This window comes from Eschrichtius robustus, chromosome 10 (genome assembly GCF_028021215.1).
Source record: "Eschrichtius robustus isolate mEscRob2 chromosome 10, mEscRob2.pri, whole genome shotgun sequence".
NCBI classification, from domain to species: domain Eukaryota; kingdom Metazoa; phylum Chordata; class Mammalia; order Artiodactyla; family Eschrichtiidae; genus Eschrichtius; species Eschrichtius robustus.
In genome coordinates this window covers 32053453-32075271 of record NC_090833.1, presented here as the reverse complement: position 1 = coordinate 32075271, position 21819 = coordinate 32053453, and the positions used below count along the sequence as shown (strand labels likewise).

The 21819-nt window shown below is 37.9% G+C and overlaps 2 protein-coding genes across 3 annotated transcripts in view; one reads left to right on the top strand and one right to left on the bottom strand.

The window, feature by feature from the left end:
* ERP44 (endoplasmic reticulum protein 44) overlaps positions 1 to 4214 on the bottom strand; it is an 86541-nt gene extending 82327 nt beyond the window's left edge. The window contains exon 1 of the mRNA XM_068552860.1: positions 3973 to 4214. Coding sequence (XP_068408961.1) covers positions 3973 to 4029 — 57 coding nt within the window. The 5' untranslated portion in view covers positions 4030 to 4214. The remainder of the gene's footprint in view (positions 1 to 3972) is intronic.
* Positions 4215 to 4404: 190 nt separating this feature from the next.
* INVS (inversin) overlaps positions 4405 to 21819 on the top strand; it is a 146048-nt gene continuing 128633 nt past the window's right edge. For both annotated transcript variants that reach the window (XM_068551762.1, XM_068551761.1), the window contains exons 1-2: positions 4405 to 4562; positions 7478 to 7607. In XM_068551762.1, coding sequence (XP_068407863.1) covers positions 7502 to 7607 — 106 coding nt within the window. In that variant the 5' untranslated portion in view covers positions 4405 to 4562; positions 7478 to 7501. The remainder of the gene's footprint in view (positions 4563 to 7477; positions 7608 to 21819) is intronic.

Here is a 21819-nt window from a genome sequence, read left to right as displayed (position 1 = left end):
TTGAAACAGTCAGGAAAATCTGAACATTGACTAGATATTTGATGACACAAAGAAATTTCAGTTACTTTTTCTAGATGTGATAATGGTATTCTGGTTTTTCCTTTGTTGTTTAATTCTTATCTTTTAGAGAGACATACTAAAGAAAAAACAAATGACCTGGGAATTAAAACAAACAAACAAACAAAGAACAATGTTTGGATCCCACAGATATAACTAGCCTGATATAGGGCCTACACATCATTGTATTAAAACTGCCCCAGGCGGTTCTAATGAGCCACCAAGTTTTGTAAACCACTGATCTGGGGCAAGTCATATCAATAGGATAAATAACTCACTGAGTTATGAATGGAACTACGTGTCTCCAAAAGTACTCTTGTTGAAGGTAGGAATCAGTATTTATCATTGGCACTAATGGCTAAAACTGACATCTCTGAATTCTACTGTACTTATTTTTAAGGTACTTATAAAGTTAAATAAATGTTTACTTAGCTCTCTGATTTACTTAGTTTCCTAAGCAAACTCTTCTTGGCTTCTTATACATACTGAACAAACCAGGAGCAATAATGGTAAAAGCCTTAATGTCCAGGCACAAGGCAATTAGAGCTAGTAACAACTTATGATCTATAAACATAAACCATTAAGAGATTAACAAGAAAGCATTCTCAATAAAGCAACTGGAGCAGGTTACAAACCTCTGAACCACAGAAGGTTATTTAGGCTATATCAGACAACTTCATTCCAATTTAGTCTTATTTCTCTTATCTCAGCTTTTCAAAACTCTTGTACACAACCAATGCAGGAAGAACAACTGCTAAGAAATAATTAATTTAAGGGGAAAATGATCACTTTTAATCCTGAATAAACCCATCTCAGGCAGAAAGATAAGCAGAAAAGGTCTAATTAATAAGTAACTGATTCTTTGGTTAGTGATAAATGAAATGTACCTTTAACTTATCCTATAAGCTGCCAAGTAATGACTGTCACATAGCAAAATGAAAAGATAATGCCAAGATACATCTGGCCAGGTGCTTTCCTCTGATTCAGGCAGCTCTCCTTAAAAGAGCACACAACTGGGAAGGAATTTCCCAATCCAGACATTATATACATGGGGTTTTAGCAGAGAAACATTGCTGTCTCCAGCATTCCAATCATTCACAAAATATGAAGAACAGTTATGGAGGCAGAGATTATACAGTTCAGAAACTAAAGTTGTAATCACATATCTAATGGATCAATTCAAACCGTTACAGAAACGATAAATATTCATGAGGTACAGAAAAGGTATCAGGAGAATTATGCCTCTTTGCATTTGCCAGGTGACTCAAATTTTTCTTCTGATTTATCCAAAATCAGTGCACCCCTATGCTACCGCACTTTGTCCAAGACATGCTGCAAATTCAGTGGAGTTTAAAAATAATTTAAAGGCAATAGGGGTGTTTCAAAAAGCAAGCCTGAAATAAAAGAACTCATTCTCTAAGACCCTGACTTTAAAGATATCTATACATAAAAGCTCAGGGGGAAAAAAAGTTATCACATTGAACTTCTGTGTTTAGTTACCCATCCCAGAAAGGCTTTTTAGGCATAGAATGATATGTCCCAACATGCTTTTGAGATCAGGGGGGAAAAAAAAACTACCTGCCTGCAGAAGTTTAGGATTTTATGTTTCTGCTGTTATCTTATGAACACCACTAAATCTCAATAGATCTAGTTCTTTAGGGCTGAGGTAGAGTTTACATGAAAAAAAAAATTATTGTGTTAAGAGAATATATGGCTCTTTATAGCAGGCCATTTAAGGGAAAAAATGACCTCAGCTAGGGGGAAACTTGGATATTCAATGGCTGTATGTGGGAGGGAATAAACTTGAAGTCTGAGAGGGGAAGTTGGAGGGAGGAGGAAGAAAGCACATTGGAGAAGATAAAGGGTATATTTTTAGACAGGTGGGATACTGAGTAAGCAGTTTCCATCACTAGAACAGAACTGCTAGTTAGATAAGTAATTCAAACTGTGATCAGACAGATGTTCTATAAATATTTGCTAACTGGTATATGACTATTAAAACTACTTTGGTAAATACTGTGTTCAAACTGAATCTAACTCGACTTGTAACTCTGGCTTACTAAACCTTCTCTTGGGCTTTATTTTCCAGCCTACTAACCTTTACAGGTATTCTCTAAAATGTCTTCTATCCCTCTACATTTACTCAGAGAGATAAGTATACAAAATGTTAACTAGATTTTAAAAGTATTAGAAAAAACTTTTTTATGCTTAACAGGGTTTGTAGGTTTTCTATAAAAAGCATGAGTTATTTCAAAATAAATTCTTTTCTCCTTCTTAAACTTAGCTCTACAACCAAACAGTGCATCTGATGTCGTTTTCCTATTCAGTATTTCAACTTTTCTTTCCAATCTCTTAAGATTTTTTGCCCTTCATATTTTTTGTAACCTAAAAGTAATTTCTGGTAAACAACTCATAATTCAGGCCATGTTTATGGATATGGAAAGATTAGTATCTATTATCCTTAAAGAGAAAGTGGTCTCTGATAACAATGAGTATTATTCCAGTACTTCTAGAAGGAAGAGAGCCACAGAGTATAATGCAATTACCAAGAAACAGCTCTCTACAGAGTATTTTCCTCTATAGAGAAGCCATTCATTACCATATAATTATAAGAAGTCCCATTAAGACACTTCATCATTTAACATGACTATGTTTATATGCACTTTTAGTTCTCAAAAGTACTTTGACATTCCCCTTAATTTATAGCACTTTTCCTCTGAAAAGGTCCAAATATTCAAAGGCCTTTGAACATGACTTGAAAATCACAAAGAAAAGAGAGAGGAGAGAGGAAGGAGAGGGGAGAGAAGGGAAAATGGGGAGAGAGGGAAAAGGGAGAGGGAGAGAGAAACTATTTCAAACACAAATATTAAAAATGTAACGTGATATGGCAGAATAAGCACTGCGAGTCAAGAGATCTGCTTCAAATCCCAGTTCTGCCAGTAACCAGCTATATGCCTTCCTCTGAGTCATTTAATTATATTTTTTTACATTGTCAAGAGTGATTTCGACTTAGTGTTCACCTTAAATTTAGCTTTTTAAAAACCTACTACAATTAAAGTACTTCAAATATCGTATTATAACACTAGCTCAATTAAAGGTACATCATTTTACCACATGGAGTTAGTCCTTCACTTTTGTCTCAATTTGACCTGCAGCCTGGATTACTTAGGCTGCACCCTCAAGATGTACTTTGGAGGAAGAGGGACTGGAGGAAGATTCCTTTACAAGATGGGATGGTGCTGAGCCGGTGAGGAAGTTAAGGAATAAGTGCATATGCATGCAGAAAACCTGATCATTCACAAATCAGGAGCACTGAAGAACAACTCTGCTTAAATTTCGGGAGGTATAACCAGATTTGAGGGAGGCTCTGATCTGAGGCTTTCTGGTAAGCACAGCCTCCACCCTTCAAACCTTTACTCCCCCAGTGGACACCAAACCAATTTCCAGTTCCGGGTTCCCAACCAATCGCATCAAGCCACAACAGAGGGCTCCGCCGACCCGGGCACCGTTTCAGGGCTCCAGAGCGAGATGCACAAGACCCCAGCACCTGTCGGCCTCACATTCTTCCCAAAAAGAGGGGGTGGGAGGGAACAGTAGGTCTATGCCCCGACCTTCTGTACTCAGGCTACCACCAAGTCCATGACCCCTCTGGACTGAAACAACCTCCGAACTCCAGGGGAAGGGGCGCTGCTCGCCGTGACCCTCCCACAGATCCTTCTCCCAGGGCTAATAATCTCCGGTTTATAGGTCCCACCTCCGACCGTGGTTTCTCAGGCCTCGGGAACCCCGGGCCTGGGAAGCTGACGGACGGATGCCGAGAATGAAGGCAGCGGGGTAGGGTGCACTCCTCGCCACCAGGGGAAAAGATAGGAAAGAATGTCTGTCGAAGGGTCTGTCATTCCTTCACTCACTCACCAGGAGCAGCAGGGAGCATCTGAGGTCGGGTAAGGATAGGAAGACGGCAGGACTCATGGTAACGCCGGGGTCCGCGGCTGGAACTGGACAGGGTTGGGTTGGGTTAGGAAAGGGCTGGGCTCCGGGAGCCGGCGGCAGTGGAGGATTCTCCCGGCAGCGGCACCTCGTCCTCTCGACCCGGAGCTCCAGCGGCGAACACCCGGGACAACTTCCAGAGAGGCCTTGCACACCCTCACTTCCGGGTCCTGCCTACCTCGGAGCACATCGGAATATGTAGTCCTGCCCCATTCTCAAAGAGCACGTCATTGGGCACCAAGAACTCTTTTCCCATCAGGCTCTCGGCCCTGGTCCACCGAGCCCGCCGCGCGCGGGGCCCTGTGGGATAGAAAGGGCGGAGGGCGGGAACTACAATTCCCAGAAGGCTGTGCGGTCGAGAGTCTCGGGCGGCCTTCCGAGGGGTTCCGCCAGTTTCAGCGTGGTGGGCTCTGTCCCAGCCGGATGTAGTGGCCTGCCCTGGCAGGAGGGGCGGCCCAGCGGGGGTCGTGCCTCCTGGAGCCGCCCCCAGGACGTGAGTCCTGGAGGAGGCGAGGGTGAGTAAGAGGGGGCCTGGCTGGGGAGGCTCCTATCGATCTGCACTGCTTGGCCCCTGCCTCAAACTCACGACCCTCCTGTCCTGGGCTGTGGCCTGAACCTCCCATCACTGGCCTCCTCGCCTGCTGCCTCTTCTCTCTGCGCTAATTCTTGCATTATAAAGCCCGAGCCACCCCTCTGGGTTTCAGTGGAATGTGTCAATGACTTACCCCTAATTGTCTCTTTGGGCTCCTGTAAGGAATAGATGTGGGATGGACTGGGAAAGCACGTTGTAAACTGAAAAGCTCAGCGCGAGAGTGATTGCTACTAATGCATGGATCACACCTGCAGGATAATTTAAAAAATTCGTTAGCCAAAGCACTTGAGGAACAACCTGGCTGACCCCGTTAGCTCTCCAGCCTCATCTACTAACACCCAGCCAGGTCCACGTGCCCCCAATTGTAGCCACACAATCACAACTAAGTAGCCGTGAGGCATTTGACTCTTCTGTGGTTCTCCCTACTCCTTGCCTTTGCTTCAGCTTCCCTGCTGCCTGGAATGGCCCTAACCCCTTCTCTACCTGGATAGCCATCTCAAATGTCGCCATCTCTGAGAACGTCCCAAACAACCAACCATTTGGTCCTAATCAAAATTACTCTTCCTTTGCTTATGACTACAGCACCACTAGTTTTCTATGGTTTTAATTATTAGAGCATTTATTACACGGGCTTGTTCTATAATTAGTTAATGATGATTATACCTTTGCATTGTATAGCATTTCATAATTAAGAAAGTGGTTTTGATTTTCATCTGTAAAAAATTTACAAAAAGCATTAGCGCTAAAAAAAAAGTACGTATGCATTTGAGCTTAAAAAAAAGGGGAAGGGGAACCTTAAAGAATGGATTTCTCAGGCTGACAAAATTAAACAGTGATGGAGCCAAGATTTTTATTTAGGTCTCCTCTCTCTTAATCCAGTGTTCTTATCTCTATACCACTCAGCGATCTCTCTGACAGAGAGATAGAAATGAGGAATTAAAAAAGAGCGGAGACTCATGAGTATGAACTCATTACTCCAAGAAACTAAACTTTGACCCTCCTCACCTTCTGGACTTAGCACTCAGCCTATGACTTTTCATTCAACAAACATTCACTGAACAACAGCACCTGTTACTGTGCTAAATGCTAAGAATTATGAGATGAAGTATATATAAATATATTGGGCTGGCCAAAAATTTCATTTGGTTAGTGAATACGTTTTTCAATAAAGTTCTTCGTGAAAATGAAAAATGTCTTTTATTGTTACTTAAAACCGAACGAACTTTTTGGCCAACCCAATTTATAACTGAGATACAATTTTTAGTTTATTTTCAAAAATTTTTTGTGATTCTGATGTGCCTAAAACTCTGATTACCTAGAATCTAAAGTGATGGGCATTAGAGTTCAGTACAGTGCCTAGCACATAGTTGGCACTCAACTTGTTGAATGATCAACCTGGTCTACCAATTTCATGTTTCATATTTTACAGAAAAGCAGAGTTGAGGTAGCCTAAGTGTTCACTCCATATTATTAACAGAACTGGATCTTGATCCCAAGTGCAATTACTCCTCTACCGTGTTTCCACCCCCACCCCTGTTTTGTAGCTTCTTTCAAGTCATTTTAATATAATCCTGCATATGACTGTTTTTTCTGACATGACAGACATGCTCAGACATGACAGAGTCTCTCAAAACGCCCATAATTTCTGCCAACACGTTAACTCAAATTGTCAGCAAAATAAAGCCATGAAGAGCTGACTTTACCAAAATTAAGAAAATGCTTTCACTCTAAGGCAGAGCTTGAACCAAAAATCTTCATCAATGACAGCCAAGTACTAGCTCTTGAGTTGTGATAAATTTATTTTACAAAGCTCTCAGATCCTTGGGAGTCACAGAGATTGGAGTGTCAGTTTCTGGTAAAATCAGAAGAGGGCTTGCTTACCCTTATTGCAGATACTAACTGTAGCTAATTAACAGCTGCTCCCTTTAGATAGGTATGTACGCTCCAGTTTGCCATGTTCCCCATGACTCCCCGTGTTTCTTGCCCTTGTTACCTCCCTGATCCTTGTAGGCATTCAACTTTGGAACTTTGATATAGCATCTTCGCTTTAGGATGGAAGTTTAAGATCATTGATGAAACTACCCCTCTTTCCTTCCCATCAGATGCTTGAATTCTTCCTGCTGCATTTCTGACATAATCCAGCCTCTGCTTAAACACTCTTATGATAAGGAACTCACTATTTTCCTATGCAGCTAATGCATTTCTAGAAGGTTCTATCTGACCACCAGTCAGAGCAAAATTTTTCCTTAATGAAACATGGTTTATCCTAATGATGTGGTTTCCAAGGTAAGTTCCTAAGGTCAAGATCTCTAACTAGGTATATTTCCCTGGTGGACACAAGGGGAGAACAAATATAAATCCCTCCTTTTGTGGGCATGAGAGAAAGAATGAGGTACCTTCTAATTTAGTGCTTAAATCTAGGTAATTCTAACCTGACAATTAAGTTCACATCATACCTATTTTGTGGCTTGGTCATCACCTTTATTCCCAATATCAATTCTAATATTTAGTATTATGTGGAATCAAATCACCTGTATTAACTTAACAAGTCACTGTGACTTTTGGACCCTGTGTCTAATGTTAAATATTCAGCCTTTTTTTTTTTTTTTTCTCAGCCCCTGAGAAGGGTCTTGAAGCATCTAATCCTTTCATTTTACAGATGAGCAACTTGTACAAAGGGTCACCTAATTTACTCCATTATGGCAATTCTAAGACTAGGACTGTAGACTTTTTGAATCCTGGTGAAATATTTCTAGTAAACCATGTTTATAACGTACCCATTTAGAACTGATGAGATGGATTTCCTACAGATACTTATTGGTTGCATCATCATTTCAGGTTGTTCCGGTTGTTGAGAAGACTATGAACAGGTCAGAGAACTTGTTCTTTCCTGGTTCCTCATTAGCATCCCAAGTTCATGCTGCTGCTATTAATGGAGATAAGGGTGCTCTTCACAAGCTTATCATAGGTAAGCTCCAAGCTCCCCTTAAGTACAGAAACTTTAAAAATAACTCTTTGTCCTAAGGAAGTTTGTTAATCTTAGTCTTAATTTGCAATTTACTTACACATTTTAATGGAAATACATTATTATTTATATTTGGTTTCAGGACTTGGACAAGAAAGAAATTAAGTCCTGAAACTTAAAAATACAGGTTAAGACTAGATGAAAAGTACTTGAGAAATATCTGTGTGTTTGGCATTGAATCTGGATATGTACTTTAAGGTGCTAAGAGAATTAATTCATCTTTGTAACAGCAGAGATCTGGAATGAGATATTGGATAGTGAGCTATAACATTTAATATATACCCAAAGTACTAATGTTTACAAATAATTTAAATTTTAATGATTTAAAAAAAATTTTAACATCTTTATTGGAGTATAATTGCTTTACAATGGTGTGTTAGTTTCTACTAATGATTTAAAATTGATTCAGTGTTCTCCATATCGTTGATTCAACTGATTGAAATTGATTGTGTTCACCCTATCTTATAGTGAGAGAAAGGTCCAATATGGAGGTTCTAGAAGAACTTTCTAGAGAAGTTCTAGAGAATAAAGTGAATAGGAGAAAGACAGTGGGTAAGAATATTCCAGAATTGTAAAAACCACAAATCCACATGTTTACAAGTCATTAGTCCTAAAGAAAATAAATAAAATAAAAATTTCTGTTATTTGTAATCTCTATACATACCGGTGTCTAGTGACATTATGATTGACAACCTGGGCTTTAAAATCAAGTCAACACCACTTGAACTTCCATACCTATTCTTTCAGAATTTATTTTCACCCTACATTTCCAGTTTCTCCAGGAACTTCTACCCATGCACCCTAACTGCTGGCTAGGCTTTCTATTCCTCAGTATGCCATGAATTTTGTCTTTAGTTTTCTCTATACATCTGTTCCTTCTCCCCTTTTCTACCTTCTACCCCCTTACCTTCTTCTCTACTAAACAAACTCCAATTCATCTTCAAAGACAAAATTCTTTTACCACATTCTATGTAACGATTTCTCTTCTCTATCAGAGAGGTGAGCCTCACATTACCTCAGCTACCTACATTCAGTTACTGTTTGGAATTTGACATCTTCTACCACCTCTGAATCACTCATTCAAACATCCACCATTCAACTAAAACTCTATTAGTTCCAGCTCATTTGCTAATGAGAACAATAGTTTTTCAATGTCACTGAGACCCCCAATCCATTATCTTCTCCACTTTCGACCATCAGTCTCCTTCTGTCTTTACTTTCGTCCCTATTCAGTCCTGATTCTATGGTCTATTATTAAAATCCTTCCCTTGGAAAAACTCCCATTTCTTCTCATCTGTTACGCCTGGCTGTTGCAATCCCAGCTCTGGATGGACCTAATCCATCTACCTCTGCCAAGCCCTGAACAACTTAACCTGTCTGGAAGATTTGTAACACCCTAAATTTAAGACTACCCATATCAAAAAGGCACTCAGCAGTCTCTGTTCATCATACTACATTTCTCCATAATTACTGTTCCATATCTTCTCACTCTACCAAAACTCTGACTGCCGCTTCTCCCTCCCTCCCTTCTCTGCTAATGCTTGATGCTTCTTACCAAAAATGAAAACACTAAATAGGAACTCCCTCATCTTTCAGCCCGATATCTACAAATCAACCTACAGCTACACCCATCTTCTTCTGTCTCCCTGCTAAAATAGAGCAAATATCCCTTTCTGTCAAAGATCAGTTTTTCCACACATACTCTGTATTATATTCCTTCCTATCTTCTCAGGGATCTTGTTCCATTTTTTTTAAACCTCTGATTACTATATCATCAACCTTTTCTTCTATTCTATATTCTTTTATCAACATTTAAACATGCTCTATTGTCTCCACTATTTAAAAATCCCTTCTCTGTTCCTTCATCCCCCTCTAGGTATTACCATATCTCTCAACTTGCCTTTGTGTAAGTGTATCAGTACATGGGCTAAACTGCTATAACAGTGACTTAAATAAGATAGAGGTTATGTTTCATTCTCATAACAGTACAAAGGTAAGTGGGCAGTCTAGGGTGGATAAACATCTCTGCTTCATAAAATCATCCAGGGATGCTGCTAGGGCTTAGCTTTGCCATTCTCAACATGTGGCTTCCATCTCTGGGTCAAAGGCAGATTCTTCCACTGTAGTCACAGCCCAGCCAGCAGGAAGGGGGAAGGAGAGAGTGCAGAATAGCAATTTGTCATTCTGGAAGTGGGTGGACTTAGAGCCACACCTAGGACAAAAGAGGCTAAAAAAAACTCTCTCTCCCTGGATGGCATCATGCCCAGCTAAAACTCAGGGTGTTCAGTTCCCAAAAAGAAGAATGAGAGAATGGATATGGGGACAATTATCACCCTCTGTCACCAAAACCAAGCTTCTTGAGCCACCTGCACTCATCCCCACTTCTTTATCTCAATCCATATTTTTCTGAAAGAAAATAAAACATGCTTTCTTATTTTGAAATATACATATAGTGAAGTCCATAGAACATAAATGTTCAGTTTAACAAAAATATAAAGCAAACATCCATGTAATCATCACTAGGTCAAAGAACAGAACATTGTTCCCTCAGAGCCCCACTGCATCCTTCCCTCCCCCTTGGACTCATTTGCTGTCTTGATGTTTACGGTAATAATTATATTGTAGTTTTACCACCTAGTTATATATCTTAAACACTATAGTTTAGCTTTGCCTTTTCTGGACTTTTTTGGCTAAATGTTCCATGTTTTCTTATACTAAAAATTGTGTACTCAGTTATGTCACTTTCATGCTCAAAACTCTTTAATTGCTTCCCATTATACCTGGAATAAAATTTGAAAGTGTACCTGTACCTCTTTCCCTCTCCAACCTCACATTTCACCACTCTCTTCCTAGAAAAACCTGCTTTATTTTCATTTCCCAAATCTGTAAGCCCTTTTCCATCTCAGGGCTTTTGCCTGAAATACTATTCTCCCCATTCTCTGTCTGACTGACCCTTACTCATTCTTCATATCTCAGCATTAAGGTCGCTTATTCAAAGAGGCCTGCTCTGCCCATCCATTCTCAGTGAAATCTGTTCACGGTGTCCTGTCTTGGAACTCTGCAGTTTTCCTTCACAAAATTTATCTCAGATTGTAATTCTGTGTGTATATGTATGACTGTTTTAATGTCTCTCTCCTCTGTAAGCTAAGAGCCTCCATGAGTGTAGACTAGGTCTGTTTAGTTCATCATTATATACACAAAATCCAGCACAGTGCTTGGCACATAGTAGCCACATGAGAAATATTTGTTGAAGGAGTAAATAAATATTATAATCATTCTTTAAGTACCTTTCCTCCCAAGAAGTCTATAATCATCTAGAGGGCTGAGATTAAATCTGAATTGAGTTGAATTGAATTGAGAGACAAGTTAGGACTAAATTCCATTGGAAAAAAATTTTATTTAAGTCAGAATTCCTCAAGAAAACATATCTTATAAAATAAATCTTTTATTATTTTGACATGAAATATAATCTTCAAAGGGAACAAAGTGTGCAGTATGTTGTAAATTCAAAACACTTATACAGGCTCAATCATATAAATTAATGTATTACATAATAAAACTTGAAATATTCCTATAATTTTATATCCCCAAAGAAAAAATTCCTTAGAAACAAAGAAGCAATCATGATGTGACACCAGTACAGAGCTGATAAATGTATTTATAAATTGGTCCCCTATGTTTTCTATCATCTTGTCTAAGGAACCCCTTATTCATTACTGACTTTGAGCTGTTCACCTTTTAAGAATTCTGCCATTTTTGTCTTCCGTGCAAAGACAATAATACCTTTGCTCTGTGGTATTTCCTAACATTTGTATATTCCTATCAAATAATGTGTTATTTTTTTAATATTAAGATACATCTTAAATTTCAATGCATCTTGTACCTTCTTTTATATAGCAAGAGAGTGACTATCTCTAAATATATGCTATTTCTCTTTTCTAAACTAGTCACATAGTACTACAAATGAGTTATATTTTTTCTTCAATCTTTGCTCACCAATTGCTCAGTGAATTCATTCACTTTAGCATTTTCTGTTTTCCCTTCTCCGTTTCCATGGAGAAGTATGTCGTGATGTGTTTGACTCCATGGAAACAGATGAGCATCTCTTTCTACATACACAACTAATTAAATCGAACACTTTCTGTGCTGCCCATTGTCCAGGAGGAGGAGTGAAGAGGCTTTCCCTGAATGAGACATCATTTTAGTAGCAATTCTTAGTGTTTAGTATAATACAATGGATTAATGTTTTAACATAACTCATTACATCCTAGATTCAGATGAATTAGGGCTCAGTCCTGGGCCCTGAAAACATAAACATACATAGTAAAATCCTTACATGCTATGACTATTATTTATACGTAAGTAGATTTTTCTTGTAATATCCATCTCAAGTAATTTAATTGAATACCAGAGACATCGTTGATAATATATTCTAGTAGATTCATTTTAATACTATACAATGTAATGTAGTAGAAAGGTTATAGACTTAGAGTCAGATAAACCTGAGTCTTGAATTCTGGCTTTGTCATTTATCAGTTATATTACCTTGGCTTGAACCACTTAATCTTTTTGAGCCTCAGTTTCCTCATCTGTAAACTATAGATTATAATACTTTGCCTGTGGACAGTTAAATTAGATGATGACTGTAAAACATCTAGCATCGCACCTGACACATTGTAGACAATAAATAGAACCTTATTACTATTATTATATCAGGTTGGATTTCCTGTAAAATAATCCAATCTTACATAGTTTCAGATATGTCTCAAAATGAAAAGCTCTAAATGCTAAGAAAAAAAATGATGCTGCTTTCTTTGTGAAAACCAAACAAAATAATTTGTAAATATTCACTGTGTAATGATGGTTACTGGCATTACTGCTAACAGTGTTTGGGGCATTTGCAGTGGTGAAGTGACCAAGCAGCACCATTTCTGATTCTACTACAACTTTTGTTGGCCTGTCCATGTTCTACACTAATATAAATCTCTCTGAATCATTGTCTCTCTTTGTTTATAACATCTCCCAACACAGTAGTTGGGTGTGGCAAGGAGCCTCATAAGTGGTAGAGCAGTGACATTATTTCAGGTTCCTTCTTCCTTTACTTCAACCCTGTCACTGAGGGTTAGGGTCATTGAATGTTTTATAAATGCTTGCTTATATACATGTATTTACAAATATACTTATATGCATATGCATCCATACTAATAATAGCAATAAAATGAGCCAACATTCATAAAGTTATGTTATATAAGCACTGTGTTAAGCATTTTGTAACTTATGAACTCATTTAATAGCAAGACACCACAAAGAGTTTGGGGTACTCTCATTTCCCTCATTTCATAGGTCAGGAAACTGAGATGCAGAGAGATTAAGTAACTTGTCTAATAAGTAACAGAACTGAGATTGAAGCCTGCAAGACTGATTGTAAAGTCCATGCTTTTAACCACTAACATATGGGGCCTCCATGTGTGGGTAGATATGTCTACATATACATGCACATTCGTATGTATGAGTACATAGAGAATGAGAAAGACAAGAAAGATGATTAGGTCTAAACCTTGACAGATGCAATTAATGGTTATCTAGTTGGAACTTTTCTGAATTTTTTTGTGCTATGAGCCCTTTTGGCAATCTGGTGAACTTCATGGACCCCTTCTCAGAAATATATATTTTAAGAGCTTAACTATAATATAATAAGAATCAAAAGAAAATCAGCTGTACTGAAATACAGTTATCAAAGTATTTTCAAATTATGGTGTAGCAATATACTTGCAATCATTTTTTTAACACAGTAAATAGCAAGATCTAGTGGCAGATCTAACAACTATGATAATTTCAAAGTAGCAATGAGTGTAAATGATATTTAAGATACCTCAACAATGATAATGAGATATGTAAAAATATTTTCTAAAATCTCAAGTACCCTCAAAATATAATATGTCCCATGTTATTTTTATTATTCTCATTTTAAATTAGGACACTGAGACTCAGAAGTTAAGCAGTTTAGTTGCATAGTTAATAAATGCAAGGTTGAAACTCAAACCAAGTCATTGGATTATGAATCCTATCTTCTTTCCATTGTTCCCATGTTGCCTCTATTACAATAAGCAGATATTTTTAAATGACCACAGATGATGGTGACAATATGAAAGGTGTGAAGTAAGAAGTAGGTGAAAACAGATAAATGCATCTTTGATGCCACACAAAGGTAACATTTTAGAGCAAGCAAATAAGATATCAGTAGAGAATGCTGGATTTACTTGTGTTGGACAGTATGGCGCCATAGCTATTGTGTAGAGTGGCACAACTGTCACTACAAGTGACAGTCATTTCCTCTAACTGCTAGAGCTGGAGCTCTGGTTTCTACACATACATACAGAGACTCTTCTGCTTCAACTAGCCTTAAAATAACCGAATGCAGTAGCGCAATCATGGTTCCACCTCAGCTTTCTGAGCTATGTTCAGACTGAGCACAAGTAGAATGCTGGCCCCCGTTGGTCATGGATTAGAGGCTACCTCCACAGTTGCCGGAATAATTAAAACAACACAGCACACTAGCCAGCTACATCCTATATTAGCTGTTCCTGATAGGAATGCAAATTTAAATGCACTGCCATCCAGTGAATACTAGTTTACATCATAAGCCCCACATTTGTATAACGTGTTGCAGTTACCAGACACAAACAATAAATCATTTAATTCATTCATCAAAATAAGCTATGGTGGAGACTGGACAGGTATGGGCTGAATGTTGTAACTGAGGAAATGAAGGAAGGGAGTAGGGTAGCTAGATAAAGAAACAGGCCTTTCTCAGTTACTCTCATTCAGGAAGCTCAGAACTTAATGGGACACTCACCACTCAGAAACTAGCCATAGAACCACTATCCCCCGAAAAGCAACTCAAAACAGGACCCAGGTGAGACTAAGTGCTGCTTTTTCTAATTATGACTAGGGGATACATGCTTTCAGCTACCTCAGGTGCAGAAATTTTCCTTATAGGCACAACATATTGGATGGTGGTGACATAACCCAATTAAATCTTCTCTGTTGGGAAGTATAAATACCCGTCACACAAAAGCAAAGTATGTCAGGGATTGAAGAGAAGGCTTGAAGTTTCCCCGTATCTTACAGCCGACTTGGTAAGAGTGGAGCAACTGGTGTCCTGGGAGGTAGAGTGACCTATTACCCCCATGGTTCTGACTCCACTTTGGCCCTGAGAAACCTAATCAGTTAGCATTGTCCCAATGTGTGATGATTGCCTCCATTTATCACATTTGTTCTTGTGACCACAGGTCCTAAATCCTCTCCTTTACTCAAGCTTCCAAGGAAGAATCTCACTGGGGTGGGGGTGGGGGGGGGATTATAATATGAATTACCATCATCTTGCTAATACTAAGTACTACTCTCTTTGCTTAACGCTAACAAATAAGATGCTGGTAGAGAGTAGCCGTTAATCATGAAAGACAACTGGAGACTAGCTTTTACTACAGCATATTCTCTGTAAGTATCATTTTCACTCCAGAAGGGCTCAAGTGATAAAAGGAACATGCTCTACCTGTAATACATTTTAGTTCTGTTAATGAGTTTGGGTTTAAATGATTCCTTATCTATAAATGCAGTGATAGAATCTCTGGAATCTTCTGGATTAGATATTGGAGGTCTTTGTATAGAGAATAATACCTAATGGACTTGAGGACACAGGGAGGGGGAAGGGTAAGCTGGGACGAAGTGAGAGAGTGGCATGGACATATATACACTACCAAACGTAAAATAGCTAGCTAGTGGGAAGTAGCCACATAGCACAGGGAGATCAGCTTGATGCTTTGTGACCGCCTAGAGGGGTGGGATAGGGAGGGTGGGAGGGAGATGAAGAGGGAGGAGATATGGGGATATATGTATATGTATAGCTGATTCACTTTGTTATAAAGCAGAAACTAACACACCATTGTAAAGCAATTATACTCCAATAAAGATGTTTCAAAAATAAATAAATAAATAAATAATACCTAGCACTGCGTGACCACTCAGAAGACTTGTGCATAAGAACTTCTGTTATCAGATATGTTGAGTCAAATGCAAAACTTGCCTCATCTTCAAAACCAAGATTCTGAAAAAAACAAAACAAAACAAAAACCCTGCCTCTTCCAGTAGTTACTATACACAACCTAAGTATTTTGTAAAGCTCTTTCAAATTTCAGGAGCAGTGACCTTTCTTGATTTATTACCAGCATACATGGAAACATGGATTAGCAAAGTGAGTTATCTGAGAAGGTATGAAGTACTTCTGGGTCCCAATATATACAAAATTTAAATATATATTGAAATATTTAGAGCTAAAACAGCTTAGTTTCAGGAACAAAACAACTCAGACAGAAGTGTGACACGTTCTCTTTCTTCATCTAGCATTTGTATTTCCCCAAAGCAAATATTTCATTTGCTCAGTTTTCTTCCCCCATTAGCAGTTCATGCCAAAATACCTTAAAAGTAACTGGCTTCCCTCATGCTCAACTCATATATGATTACCTTTAGCCAGTGTGTGAATACCTGGTCATTGTTTGTGATGAAAATAACAAAATTTTTTCACTTAAAGTACATGGCAAGAGCCATGATATCTTTTTTTTTGGTGTTGTTTTTAAGTAAAGTTTATGGCGCTTTTTACACTTTTGCAGTGTACAGTTATTTAATTTTAACAAACATATGATCATGTAATTACCACCACAGTCAAGATGTAGAACGGGTCCATCACACCCCAAAATTCCCCCATGTCCCTTTATCATCAATCCCTCCACGCATCTCAGCCCCTAGATACCACTGTTTTCTGTCCCGTGGTTTTACCTTTTCCAGAATGCCATGTAAATGAATCATACAATATGTACCCTTTGAGACTGAGTTCTTTCACTTAGCATAATGCATTTGAGATTTTTCCATGTTATTGAGTAGATCGGTACTTCATTCCTTTTTATTGCTGAGCAGTATTCTATTGTATGGATGTACTACAGTTTCTTTTGTCATTCTCCAGTTGAAGGACAATGAGATGTTTCTAGTTTTTAGCAATAATAAATGAAGCTTTCATAAACATCCACATGCAGGTTTTTATGTGAACATAAGCCTCATGCTTTTATTTTTCCTGAGTAATAAACACCTAGAAGAGATTATTGAGCCATGTAGTAAGTGTATATTTAACTTGCTATGAAACTGGCAAACGTTTTCCATAGTGGCTGTACCATCTATGATACCAATCCTACCAGCAAAGTCTGAGAGTTCTAGTTGTTCTACATCCTCACCAAGCATTTGGTATTGACAGGTTTATTTTGGTTTTGGTTTAGCCATTCTAATAGATGCGTATTGGCATCACATTGTGGTTTAGATTTGTATTTCCCTGTGTATTAATGATGTTGAGCATCCTTTCATATGCTTAATTGGTGAAATGTCTATTCAAACCTTTTGGCCATCTTATAATGTCATTATCAGTCTTTTTTTTTTTTTTTTTTGGCTGCGTTGGGTCTTCATTGCTGCATGTGGGCTTTCTCTAGTTGTGCCGAGCGGGGACTACTCTTCATTGCGGTGCGCGGGCTTCTCATTGCGGTGGCTTCTCTTGTTTTGGAGCATGGGCTCTAGGCACGCAGGCTTCAGTAGATGCAACACGTGGACCCCAGAGCACAGGGGCTTCAGTAGTTGTGGCACACGGGCTCAGTAGTTGTGGCTCACGGGCTTAATTGCTCCACAGCATGTGGGATCTTCCTGGGCCAGGGATCAAACCCGTGTCCCCTGAATTGGCAGGCGGATTCTTAACCACTGCGCCACCAGGGAAATCCATTATCAGTCTTTTTATTATTCACTTGTAAGAGTTCTTTCTTTATTCTGGATAGAAGGCTTAATCAGATATGTGTTTTGCAAATATTTTCTCCTAATTTTTGCGGCTTGTGTTTTCATTTTCTTAACAGTGTCTTTCAAGCAGAGTTTTAAATTTGGATGAAATTCAATTTATCGATATTTTAATGGATTGTTCTTTGGTATCATATCTAAGAAATTTTTGCCTAACTCAAGGTCACAGAGATTTTCTTTCATCTTTGTTTGCTTCTAAAAGTTTTATGTAGTTATAGAGATTTTACATTTAAATTTATTATTGATTTCAAGATAATTTTTGTATATGATGAAAAGTATAGGTTGAGAGGTTTTGGTTTGTTTTTTCTTTTTGTATATGGATGTCCAATATTTTTAGTACCATTTGTTTAAAAAATTGTTTATTGGTTTGCCTTTGCACCTTTGTCAAAAATCAATTGATCAGGGAGGGATTAAATTAGGAGTCTGGGATTAAAATATACATACTACTAAATATAAAATAGATAACCCACAAGGGCCTACTGTATAGCACAGGGAACTATACTCAATATCTTATAGTAACCTATAATGGAGGAGAATGTAAGATATATATATATATGTATGTATGTATGTATGTACAACTGAATCACTTTGCTCGAAACCTGAAACTGACACAATATTGTAAATAAACTATATTTCAATAAAACTTTAAAATAAATAAATAAAAGAATACTTGTTACTCCAAAAAAATCAATTGAACATATATATGAGTCTATTTCTGTACTCTCACCTCTGTCCTATTGATCTGTATATCTATTTTTTTTGTTATTTAAATCGTGAATTTATGGGCATAAAATTGTTTATTATTTATAATATCCCCTTATTTTCCTTTTAATGTCTATAGGCTCTGTAGTGATATCCCTATTTCAATTCCTGATATTGGAAATTTTTGTCTGCTCTGTCTTTAATGATCAATCTGACTGAAGAGTTATCAATTTTATCGATGTTTTCCAAGAACCAACTTTTAGCTTCACTGATTTTTCTCTAGTGTTTTTCAGACTTTAATTTCATTGATCCCTACTTTTAATCTTTATTATGTACTTCCTCTGCTTGTTTTGGGTTAAATTTGCTCTTTTTTTTTTTTTTCTTTTTCTTTTTTTTGGGGGGGAGAGGGTCCTAAGGTAGAAGCATAGATCACTGATTTGAAACTATTCTTCTATTCTAATACAAGTATTCAATGCTGTATATTTCCTTCTAAGCTCCCCTCATGTGTAGGGTAGGAATCTTACAATAGTATTTTTATTTTCATTCACTTAACTGTATTTTTTAATTTCCCTTGAGATTTTCTCTTTAACCAATGGATTGTCTATGTGTTGAACACATAGTTAATTAATCATAGTTAATTAATTAATCACTGAATAATTCCCAAATATTCAGTGATTTCCAATTATCTTTCTGTTATTGATTTCTAGTTTAATTACATTATGGTCAGAGAACATACTTTATATGAATTCGCTTCTTCAAATCTGTTAACATTTATGACCAATCTGTGGTCTATTTCTGTAAATGTCCCATGGTTGTTTTAAAAGACTGTGTATCTGGTTGTCAATGGATAATATGTTCAATAAATACCAGTATATCTGCTGCTTTATGATAGTATTCGCTTCTTCTTTATCCTTGCGATTTTCATTCTAGTGGTTCAAACAATTATTGAGGGAGGGGTGTTGAAGTTACCAGCTCTAATTGTGAATTTTTCAAGTGTTTTTTCAATTCTCCCAGTTTTTGCTATGTGTATTTTGAAGCTCTGTGGTTTGGTACATACACATTTAGGATTGTCATGTATTCTTGATGAATTGAACCTTTTATCATTGTATAATATTTCTATTTGTCTCTGGTAATTGTCTGTTCTCTGAAGTCTACTTAATCAGATATTAATATAGACACTCCAGCTTTTTTGATAGTGTTCACATGGTGTATTTGTGCTCATTCTTTTACTTTTAACCTATTTATGCCATTATATTTCAAGTGAGTTTCTTATAAACAACATACAGTTGGGTCCTCCTTTATTTATTTATTTATTTATTTATTTATTTATTTATTTATTTATTTATTTATGGCTGTGTTGGGTCTTCATTTCTGTGCGAGGGCTTTCTCTAGTTGCGGCAAGTGGGGGCCACTCTTCATCACGGTGCGCAGGCCTCTCACTATCACGGCCTCTCTTGTTGCGGAGCACAGGCTCCAGACGCGCAAGCTCAGTAATTGTGGCTCACGGGCCTAGTTGCTCCACGGCATGTGGGATCTTCCCAGACCAGGGCTCGAACCCGTGTCCCCTGCATTGGCAGGCAGATTCTCAACCACTGCGCCACCAGGGAAGCCCCCTTTTTTTTTTTTAATCTTTTTATTGGTGTGCTTATACCAGTTGCCAATAATGGAATCATTAATGTTAGAATTTAAGATTTCCAACTTATTACATATTGTTTCCTCTGTTTTTCAATCCCCCATTCCTGTCTTCCTCTGCATTTCTTAAATGTTTTTAATAGTCCATTTTAATGTGTATGTAGCAGAGTGTTTTGTAACAGCTTTATTGAGATCCACCATACCAATATACCATATAATTCACCAGTTTAAAGTGTGCAATTTAGTAGTTTTTGTATATTCACAGAGTTGTGTTGTACAAACATCACCATAATTGATTTTATTTCATTACCCCCCAAAAAACACCTGTACCCTTTAGCTATGACCCCTCAAACACTCCTCCTCTTTTCTCCCTACCCCTGGCCCTATGCAAGCACTAGATATAAAATTCTGGGTTGACAGTTCTTCCCCCTCCCCCCAACACTTGAAAAATGTTGTGCTATTGCCTTCTGGCCTCCATAGTTTCTTATGAGAAATACACTGTAATTTGAATTTAGTTTTCAGAAATTTGATTTTGATTGACTCAGTATGGATTTCTTTGGGTTTATTTTGTTTGAGCTTTGTTCAACTTCTTAAATTTGTAGGTTTGTGTCTTTCACCAAATTTGGGACATTTCTAACCATTATTCCTTCAAATATGTTTTCAGCCTTTCATTCTTTTTCCTCTCTTTCTGGAACTCTGATGATATAAATGGTAAAAACTTTGTTACTATCCCACAGAGCCCTGAGACTCTGTTGATTCTTTTTGTTTCTATCTTTTCTATCAGTTGTTCAGACTGAATAATTTCTATTGGTCTGTCATCAAGTTCAGTGATTCTTTCCTCTGTCATTTCCATTATGCTATTGTGCCTATTAGGTGAGATTTTTATTTTGGTTATTTTATTTGGTTTTTTACTTTTTTTTTTTTTTTTTGGCTGCATTGGGTCTTTTGCTGTGTGCAGGCTTAGTTACAGCGAGTGGGGGCTACTCTTCATTGCAGTGCATGGGCTTCTCATTGCAGTGGCTTCTCTTATTGTGGAGCACGGGCTCTGGGCATGTGGGTTTCAGTAGTTGTGGTGCACAGGCTCAGTAGTTGCGGTGGGCAGGCTCCGTAGTTGTGGCTCACGGGCTTAGTTGCTCCGCGCCATGTGGGATCTTCCCGGACCAGGGCTTGAACCCGTGTCCCCTGCATTGGCAGGCAGATTCTTAACCACTGTGCTACCAGGGAAGTCTGGTATTTCACTTATTTTTAAACATTTATTATTCTAAATTTTTCACTGGGTTCATCTTTATATTTTCTCTCTTTCCTGAGACTTTGGATTTTTCCATTCGTTTCAAGAGCATTCATAGTTGCTCGTCAGAGCATTTTTATGACCGTTGCTTTAAAATCTTTGTCAGATATTTCTAATATCTGTATCATCACAGTTTTGGTGCCTGCTGATTGTGTTTTCTTGTCTAATATTTTCCTGGTGTTTGGTTTGTCTAGTAATTTTGGATTATATCTTGGACATTTTGTGTATTATGTTATGAGACTCTGGATCCTACTTTAAATCTCCTATTTTAGTACACTGACAATCTGTTTAGGTTTAGAATGAATATTTTGTTCCAATTTTGTAGACTGTGGTTCAAATGTCAAGTTAGTTTTGAGAGCTCTTGCAAGTTATTTTCTGGTCTGCCCCATTTTTGTGCTACCCAGGCCAATTTAGAACCTGGGAAGCATCCCACCAAGAGTTCCATTCTCAAAACTTTTGCTATTTTGACTCTGATCAGTTTCACATATGGGCTGCTCAGTTATCCATGGCATCGTGCACTGATTTAAAGAATTGCTTTCTCTAGCTTCCTCCTCTCCATAACCTTTCCCCACTCTCTAGTTGGGGAAAGATACCACCTTGTTGCTATCCTTTGCTTAATTCAGGGCACAGTGCTTCATAGGGCTCCTC